This window comes from Rhamphochromis sp. 'chilingali' (genome assembly GCF_963969265.1).
Source record: "Rhamphochromis sp. 'chilingali' genome assembly, chromosome: 2".
Classification (NCBI taxonomy): domain Eukaryota; kingdom Metazoa; phylum Chordata; class Actinopteri; order Cichliformes; family Cichlidae; genus Rhamphochromis; species Rhamphochromis sp. 'chilingali'.
Genome location: NC_137930.1, coordinates 37943353 through 37953096, shown reverse-complemented (window position 1 = coordinate 37953096; position 9744 = coordinate 37943353). Strand labels below are relative to the sequence as shown.

The following is a 9744-nucleotide window of genomic DNA, read 5'->3' as shown; positions in this document are numbered from 1 at the left end:
TATAAAAATATTTTTTCAGTTTTAAAACCAAAGTACATCAGAAGTATAAAAATCACAATGAAACACGTGGATAAAAGCAACAGATCAGTATTTTATTAGTGTGCTTTGGTTTGCTTCCAGGTGGAGATAAACCTGCCGGGAAACGCAAACCGAACTTACCGTACAGAGTTTTTAAAGACTACTTCCGCCGTACTTCTGTACAGTAAGTTCGGTTTGTGTTACTATATTTCCTGTGAACCTTTATGTCCATTTGAATGGACACCAAAGAGACTTTGACTTTTGAATATAAAAAGTTATGACAATCTGTTGTTATCCTCGTCAGTGTTTTCCTTTCTTTTTCGTTGTAATAAAGATAAGCGGGAAAAAGGCTTCTTTTCCCATAAGCTTTCATAAAAAGAAATACAGTTAGCAATTTGCAGTCTCATGAGGTAAAACTGCAGTCAGATAATATGTTATCTAATATAATAGTGCCGTATTAGATAACATGACATTATCTGAGGTTATCATTATCAAGTCATAGCATCATGTTAATTGATTTTTTTATAGTGGGAAAGAAAAATGCTAACGTGCTCTGTACATAACAGGTTTTTATACCCAAAAAGTCTAAATCTCCTACCAAAGTCTGGCTTCCATCCAGCTATCAATAAAAGCTCAAATGTAAAAGCAGACAGAAGCAGAGACACAAAACTCATTTAACAGTAATATTTCATTATTATTTCTCTTGAATGAGGCCTGTGTGTCGCCTGCAGTTTTGTAACTTTCTTCCTCATATTTTCCTGTTTCAGTGTTTCTGGCAGTTTACATTATATTAAGAAGAAAAAGTAAACAGATTAAAAAAAAAAACAAAGAGTGAATATTTTGAATTCTGTTAATTTCCAAAGCAGGGAAATGACATCAGCCACAAGTTTTTCATTAAAAGAGCTGCACTACGACTCCTGGGGAAAAGAACCACACTTTAGTTTAATTCAGTTCAATTCAGTTTTATTTATGTGGTGCCAAATCACAACAGTTGCCTCAAGATGACATTTTTGGAAGTTTTCAGAGGGTTTTTTTTTTTTAATCAATCAATCAATTTGTTAATAAGCACATTTAAAAGCAACTCAGGTTGACCAAAGTGCTGCACATAGTAAAAAAGTAAAAAGTGGAACAAACACATACAAAGAACAAAACAATAACTCAGTCACAATTAAAAGCTAGTGAGTTAAATTCACATTTTTTTAGCTCTCATCACAATTACAAAAATAACACAGACACTGGTTTTGGTATGGCTGAGTTATTTACAGTTATATAAACTTATATGTCTATGGCCTTAGCAATCCATAGGAAATCCTGCTGCTTACTTTTCAGTTGCCTTTAGCTACACAATTGAATTTGCATCACGATGTCTCATCACTTTAACATCTCTTTGTTTCTGTCCTACTTTCCTTACTCATATCTGCTGTATTTTAATGCATGTAACTGAGCCAGAGCAGCAATGATCTGATGTGTCAGCTGTTCTCTGAACCAGTTAAAAATCTGGCAGCTCCATTTGGAGTTTGACAAACACATGACTTTAATGATTGAGTTGGGTTAATCATTTTCTATTTTTTGTTGCTTAATTCTGAGACAACAGTTGTGAAACACTGTCCTGTCATAGGCCTTACAGATTTATTTACTTAAGCAAAGCAATTGATGATGACACTATGTATCATTTCCAAGTCCAATTGAACCACACCCAGACCCACATCTTTAAACAGGTCAGGGCACTAATCACTTAACTGTGCCCAAACACAGCAATTAGCACACTAGACTACTGAACCGGGCTTTCAGGTCAAGCACACTGGGCATGGTGTGTATTAGCGGTGCGACCCATGACAGGGTGTCCATTAGTATCCACAGCAGTCAAGATCATGATAGAAAAACAGGTAAAAAAAAATCAGTTAAAGCACAGAAAAATATTAAAATAATCAAATGTTTTTATGTGTAATAACGGTATGTACCTTAAATAATTCACAATATATATTTTTTAAAAGTCATTGAATCGTAAATTGTAACCATTGCATCCCAAATTAAAGCGTGTGTTGAAATTCACTGCATTATTTTGAGGTCCAGCACAACCTCCAGGAGCTCTAATCATCTACTAAGATTTCAGTTTTCAAAGGTTTGCTCCATGCATCCACCCTAAAATGTAAACTCCAGATTATCACATTCTGATGTGGTGAGGAAAAGACAAAAAGTTTTAGAAAACGTTCTATATTAAATTAAATTGTGTCAGGATTTTATGTATATCTCCAGAATAATAACAAGTGGTGTTTTCTATATTTATAATCATCATAAACAATAAAGGCCTTTACACACCAGATGCCTAAAATCTGTGGGAATATTTTGAGTGTTAAAAATATTTTTTGGACCTATTCTTTATGTAGCACCAACTTTGTGAATTTCCTCATGAGAACTGGATGAACTTCTCCTTCTATTACTGCTTAGAAACATCAGCAACAGCTCAGCATCCTTTCATGTTGATGCCATTTTTTTCACTGTGCATTTGGTGTCTAACAGCCTTACATCAGTTGTCACCCTTTGCTTGATAATGTTTACCCTTATACACATGTAGTTGGAGTTTGCATATTTTAATTGATTTTAAACTTAAAGTTGGAACCCAGACTTGACTAATATGTGAACAAATGGATGAATTTACAGTGATACAGCTGACATGGAAACCAATTTCATACCATATTTTAAATGATCAGCACCAGAATCATTTCACTAAATCTAGAAACTATAACAATGGATTCTAAACTGTCATTAACTAAAAATTATTACCATTAATTAGTTCATCATATGGCAGATAATCAACTTTAAATGATGGTCAAAATGGTCCTGAATCACCGAGCTAGTCCTCTAAAAAAGCCAACTTTTGCTGAAACTGGAGAGTTTTTTGCCGCAGCTCTTCCATGAACTCACGGTGGCTGAACAGCTTTTCTGGTGTCTTTTCACGCTCGTGTTGCAGAATCTCCCGTGCCTTCTCAAACATTTCATCGATGTAGTGTGATCCTTCATTTGCTGCTACCATCTCATCGATCTTCTTGATCAGCTGAACCAATTGAACTCTGTTCTTATCTTTGTTGTTGAAGACATAATACCTGTTACCACACCTGCTCACTACCTCTTTGAGTTTAGGGTGGCCTTCTGTCAAATACTCTTGTATGGACTTCTGCTCAGCCAGCTTGTCACCATGAGCGAAGACTACAATCATGTAGTTCGATGCCTCAGGTCCAAAGAGTTTCTCCAGGGCTTCCACACAGTTTTCTTCTTCTGGGGTAAACCTGCCAATCTGAAGGACCAGCAGAAAGACGTGAGGTCCAGGACTGGCCATGTGGATGCATTTCGCAATCTCCTTCTTTATGTCATCTGCCTTTTTAAATGTATCCAGAATGCCGGGGGTATCGACCACATGGATATCTCTTTTGCAGTATTTAACTCGTTCTCTTGCACAGGTCTCTGTCACTGACTCTGAACTCACTTCAGATTTAAACAACTCTTTTCCAATAATGGTGTTCCCAACAGCACTCTTCCCAACACCAGTTTTCCCAATCATCACAATCCTCAGTGGGTCACCTGGAGAAAGAACGTTTTTGTTATACTTATTGCATGGATGAATAGATTTTAAATGGAGCCTATTCATAAGTTAACTGATGAAGCATTGGTATCTAATCTGACTGTGTTCATAGAGACTTGAAATCTAGTCTATTCTTTACAACACCTCCACTTTACCGCACTGATTCTTGCTCACCTGTGTGAGAAAATCAGTCTTCGTTCCCCGTGCTACAAACCTCAGTGCACTTCTGTCATTCTGCCTTTCAGACTGTCATATGACCCACCTCCTTTCCATCTCCAAGTCATCCTGGTTGCTCGGAGCCTACTAAGCCTCCACCTGCTTCATCTCCACAACCACCAGTGAGTAAATTTGGGGGGCTTCTGTCCTACTTCTAATGTTGCTATGTACTGTAGCTACATCAGTTTAGTCCCCAAGGAGTTAATCACACAATAAATGAAGTTAAATTATGCAAAAATGATCTCTCCCTATCAATTCTTTGTGTTATTCGGTTCTGCTGAAAGCCTAAATTTAGTCTGAAGCAAATTAAAGCTCCAACTTCACCTTCTGGTATCGACCCACTGTTGCCCATCTCCTGTCTGTTCGCGACTTCATAGAGAATGAACTGAAATGCAACTCCACTGTTTTAGTGTGAGATCAAAGACCGCACTCCACCCACAGGGCGGATCTAATCTCTCAGCCTATATCAGCAAGAGTCTGATCTGTTTCAAAGGTAGTTCAGAGACTCCAGCGAAACCTGCAGTCTTCATGATTAAGCCCTTAACAAGATGAGCTCTGCACAGCCTCCATGTAAGTTACTGCTGTACAGCTTTATTACAATATTATATACTGACAACAGATAGATAGATAGATAGATAGATAGATAGATAGATAGATAGATAGATAGATAGATAGATAGATAGATAGATAGATAGATAGATAGATAGATAGATAGATAGATAGTTTGAGCTGTGTGTGTGTGTGCGTGCGTGCGTGCGTGCGTGCGTGCGTGCGTGTGTGTGTGTGTGTGTGTGTGTCAGCACAGCGTTAGAGCTTTTAGTGAGTGACTGAGACACAAATTTCCCCTTTTTTAAAATTTGAAGTATATTTGTCATTCATAGATGCAGATAAGTGATTATATTGTCTGTTTACTAACATTTTGTTAGTTTTTTTAAGTAAGAAGTTAAAAATAAATGTTTAAATAAATATAAATAATCAAAATAAGTGTAAATAAATCTACTATAGAAGAATCACACCCCATAGGTAGAATAAAGGAGGAACATTAACAGATTTAAGTTTTGTACAACATTTTTATGGAAAATTAAGTTTGTTTGTCTTTCCTAAAGATTATCCTGGGAAGTTTACCATCGCTCTGCTCGGAAAGAGTGCTGACTCAGTGAACAGGACTGGAAGTACAATCATTAGAGATCCCAATGCTTCTGTCACAAAACTGGGCAATTTTGTTGAGCATAACAACAACCTCTACAGAATCATCAGTACTTGTGATTTCTTTGATGAGCAATATGATTTCCCAGATCAGCTAATCATTGATTTCATGGCTCTTTCTGATCCTGGACCTCGTCTGTTCATATTGGTAATAGATTCAAAAAACACACAAGTTGAAAAAGTTGTGACTCAAATCTCTCACCTTCAACGTGTGTTTGGAGAAAATGTCACAGAAAACATAGTCATCGTGTTGGAAGAGAGTCGAGAGAATTTACAAGGTCGCATTAAGGAAATGTACAATATCCAGATGGCAACTATGAATGAAAATCTTGCTTTCCAATGTAAGGAGTGGTGTTCACACCAACGGCCATTTCAGTTTGACTACAAAAACTACCCCCAACACACTGTGAAACGAAGGAAAGATCACCTGATACGCACGAGGTAAGAATTGTCTCCCTCTGAGACATATTTTATTAACAACTAGTTTGTATTTCTCTATTGTCTCTATCAATGGTGAAATTCCACATTGTTCAAATACTACAAAAAGTTCTATATTCTGAATAATACATAGATCACAATAATTAACTAAATGTGTTCAATCCTCACAAGTTACAGTAGTATTTCTGACATTTAGCACATGTTTAATCTCTCCTTCATAATTTAACAAGTCCAAACTTCATCCTGTAAAATAAAATGAACATGAAGCCTAATTAATTAATTACTTAATTAACTCATTGAAGAATGCAGTTCATTTTTTTCCAAATATTTTTTATCAGGAGAAAGTGTGATTATACAGGTGAGACTTATCAGAGAAACACTGGCAGGTCTGCTTCTACAGAGACAGGAATGCAAACCAAAGTGAAACACAGGTAATGACAGAATTCAGTCCTTTGTGATATATTCAAATGGATTTTTCAAAACAAAACTAAAGTGAATTATGTTTTGTCTTTCAAAAAAAGATAAATCTCAATTACAAGCATAAGCATCCATTTCAGAAGATTTATTAAAGAAAAAAAAACAAGCTGGGACCAAGAGAGTGCAGAAAACTCCTGCCACAGCTATTGTTGTGATATTTTATCATTTCCTTCTCAGTTGATATTTAATGACCACATTAATGTTTCAGACACTCATGGCATGCTCAGCAATATCCTCGGAGTACAGGTGCGTTTCTTAAATCCACCTATGTTAGGAAACTGATCTTTTGGCTTTATGTCATGTATTAAATTATGTAATAAATTATGGCAATAAATGAAATATTTTCATCAGCATCTTAAATTAAATTTCAGACCAGAGTTTAAAATGAAAAATAATTTTCTGATAAACACACGCATATCAGTTCAAACACTAAGTTAAAATGAAAGTATTTGTTTAAATTTGAGAATATTAACCAAATGCATAATGATCTGATTATGAATAGTGGGAACTCTGACTGAAAATCATGATGTGACCAACATTATTGCAGCCATACAGACTACAATGAACTTGCATTCTCGCTGCCTTTTGAACAGTTGCTTGATAGATGGGAAGCAGAACTGCAACCACTCGCATTATGAGAACATCTTTAAAGTGACTTTGGGGTGTCATGATGTTGATAAAATAAGACAGAGATTCTGGTATCAGTTTCTGATGGTATGGAAATTAACTATAAGTGAAAATCACAGAAAAATACAGATTTCATGCCGAAGTGTAACTTGTTGTAGGACAAAAAACTGCAAAGTAACACTGATGCTTGACGACCATGCTGTTAGAAAGTAATATAACGACAGTCAAGTTACCTACTGAAAAGAGATTCATCACACACACTGCACTCATAGCAGACTCAGCATTTATAAATTAAACAGATGCTCTCAAAAGCTATCACTAACATAGTTGCTCAGTACAGCATTTGCTTTTTTCTGACTGTGTTGTTACAAAATTACAAAATCACAGTATATGAGTATATGATATGCCCTTTTTAGGTGCCAGCTCACAGCAGATTTCCCTGCCTGCAAAAAGAGCACCTGGACAACATGATGGTATGCTTCAAAAAAACACAACACATGTAACTTTGACAGGAAAGTAAATTAAAGTATTTAAATAATATTTGAAGTACTCCTTTATAAATTTCGAGGTTAAAAAAAAACCCCAAAACAGGCAGTCTTAATGTCGGACTCTAGCAACTGCAAGGACCTGCTGCTAAAATAACTAAATGTTTTGTCTGACCACATCTTCCAGGTGTCTATGGTTCAAGGGAAGGTCTCTATAACATGGTTCTTCTCGGGAAAAGCGGAACTGGAAAGAGTGCATCTGCAAACACCATCCTGACTGCTGGGAAGCTCATTGGTGGTTCAAACCAACATTTTCAGTCTTATCCCAGCTCCACACCAGTCACCACCAGGTGTGAGGTGAAAATAGTGGAGATATTTGGGATACCAGTTAGAGTAGTTGACACCCCAGACTTTTTTTATGAAGAGGAACATGTAAACCAGGCACAGGTAGAAGAGTGTAAGAGGTACTGTCAGGAAGGGCATTGTGTGACGTTACTTGTGATGCAGCTGGGCAGGTTCACAGATGGTGAGAGAAACATATTAGAGAAGCTAGAGAAAAGCCTTGGCTGGAGAATCAGGGACAGCACAATCATCCTGTTTACACACGGAGAAGATTTGAAGGGCAGTGTAGATAAATTTATCGGTGAAAGAAGTCACCTGAACCACCTTGTGAAGGCTTGCAGTAATCGTTACCATGTATTCAGGAACAGCTCCAAAGACTCAAAACAATTCAAAGCACTTGTCAAGAAATTTCCAGATATGTTTCCAAATTTCCCAACAATAAGAACATCTACGATGTCTTGTTTACGTTAGCTGTAGCTGCTTTACACTGCAAGTCCAAAAAACAAGTCTTTTATACAGAGAAAATGTTTCAAGTCTTTATAGAAAAAAATATCATATGCACAGTGAAAATTGTGTTTTCTTTGGCTGATTCATATTGAATGTCCGAATAAAGTAATTTGAAACTATCTACCACTTTGTGCAAGATGGCAAGTATGAATATCATTTTTTGAAGCTGTGTGAACTTACTGCTCTTGCATACTGATCATTATTTTGTGATATTAACTCTAACCTCTAGTTTTCTTATACTTCTTAGCATCATGGTCAAAATATACAAGACTTGTCTCCACTAATAAAAAAATCTTTGATCCAACTTTCTGTCCTGCTGGATATCACGTTGTCTATGTTGTTGTGAAATTTAGATTGCATACAGCAATAATGTTAATGGGCAAGCTAAAGGTGGCTATTTGACAGATACCTTTTTCTGAATTTCACGTCTATGAGGCAAGATTGATAGAGAAATGTACAAGGATGTAAAAATTAATAATAATCAATAAATAATAATAAATCCAGCATTTATGTTGATTCCATTTATTTAATTATGCTTCAGTTTATTCTATTACTGGTCTGTTATACTGACTGGTCTGTATGGAATATGTGGTAATTTAACACTGAACAGCCAGAGTTTCATTGTTAACTTAAGGGTTTTATATAAAATACTGCATTAAATGTTTAAGAATCTTGGCTTAGTGGTATGGGGTAGGGTCCAGCTCAACCTTTTACGAACCAAGAGGAGCATCAGTATTCATCATTTGAGGGGGACAAGCTGAGGACTAGCCCTTTAACCCTGGATCTGGGCCTGTGCCAGGGATTGGCAGATGCAAGTAGACTTGGATCAGAGGCTAATTTTTCCCACAGAGATCATAACAACTACTCTGCGATCAGACCTTGTCCTCTGGTCTAAATCCCAAAAACCTGCGTACGTCATTAAGCTGACAGTACCATGGGAGGAAGCAACTGAGGAAGCATTTGAGCTTAAGAGGCTGCGGTATGCCAACTTGGCAGCTGGGGCAGAGGACAGAGGCTGGAAGATCAAGGTGTGGAAGTGGGGTGCAGGGGCTTTGTAGCCAGTACGACAGCAAAACTGCTTAGAGAGATTGGGATCGGAGGACAGGCACAACGGTAGTCTATAAGAGAATTGGCTAACACTGCTGAGAGGAGCAGTCACTGTGGCTAAAGAGGGCTGACACTTGGGCAGCTAAGGCAGTTAGCTAAGCACGAGACACACCCCCAGGATTGATCAACCCGTGGTGGGCCTGCCTCAGCAGGGGGCATCAAAAGGGTAGAAAACTTAACACTAGAAATTCTGCTGGTTGACTGATACAGCTGTCTCAGGGCCTCCTGGGGGCCGTGCAGTTAACATCATGGTAATGAAACCTAAAGGAGGTTTCCACTGCCTCTCTTTTAAGTATGCTTTTAGATACGGTGAGGGGGGGGGGGGGGGGGGGTGTAGGATGTAGTCCGATCCAGTGGGGGAGTTTAGGATGCCAGATCAGGCGCCCCCCTTCCAGCTCTCCTCTCTGATCTTTTCTCTGTTGTCTTACTTCTCTCTATCACCTTTTCTATTCCTTTGAAAAAGTGAGGCTCCATAAATATTAAAGAGGTACAAGAAAGTAAATTGTAGAAAACTAAACAGAAGAAAGTAGAAGAGAAGTAGAAGAGAAATAACAATTTTAACATAAACCAGTGACACACTCCGGGGCCTGATCAACCCTGGCAGGGCCTCCTCGGATAAGGGTGTCTAGTGATAGACGTGGCCGAAACACCCAATGAATCCAAGGTCCACTGCTGGAGTGAAGATGGTAGATCGTAAATAATTGTTTTTTTGTAGTTTTTTTTTTCTTTTCTTCTTTTCTT

General features: G+C 37.5%; 2 protein-coding genes across 2 annotated transcripts; one reads left to right on the top strand and one right to left on the bottom strand.

The window, feature by feature from the left end:
• Window positions 1–2693: 2693 nt before the first annotated feature.
• On the bottom strand, window positions 2694–4166 carry LOC308393171 (GTPase IMAP family member 7-like; the record flags this gene model as incomplete). The annotated part of the gene is made up of 2 exons (XM_080876708.1): window positions 2694–3597; window positions 4139–4166. The coding sequence occupies 2 exons, from the start codon at window positions 4164–4166 to the stop codon at window positions 2873–2875; spliced, it is 753 nt and encodes a 250-aa protein (XP_080732834.1). The 3' UTR covers window positions 2694–2872.
• Window positions 4167–5330: 1164 nt separating this feature from the next.
• Window positions 5331–7865, top strand: LOC308392175 (GTPase IMAP family member 9-like). The gene is made up of 5 exons (XM_080875093.1): window positions 5331–5461; window positions 5797–5889; window positions 6144–6181; window positions 6979–7035; window positions 7235–7865. The coding sequence occupies exons 1-5, from the start codon at window positions 5337–5339 to the stop codon at window positions 7858–7860; spliced, it is 939 nt and encodes a 312-aa protein (XP_080731219.1). The 5' UTR covers window positions 5331–5336; the 3' UTR covers window positions 7861–7865.
• Window positions 7866–9744: the final 1879 nt, after the last annotated feature.

Coding starts and splice junctions, on each gene's coding strand:
- LOC308392175 (XM_080875093.1), top strand. CDS start 5,337: ATGAATGAAAATCTTGCTTTCCAATGTAAGGAGTGGTGTTCACACCAA. Junction 6,182..6,978: donor GCAATATCCTCGGAGTACAG/GTGCGTTTCTTA, acceptor TGCCCTTTTTAG/GTGCCAGCTCACAGCAGATT. Junction 7,036..7,234: donor AGCACCTGGACAACATGATG/GTATGCTTCAAA, acceptor CACATCTTCCAG/GTGTCTATGGTTCAAGGGAA.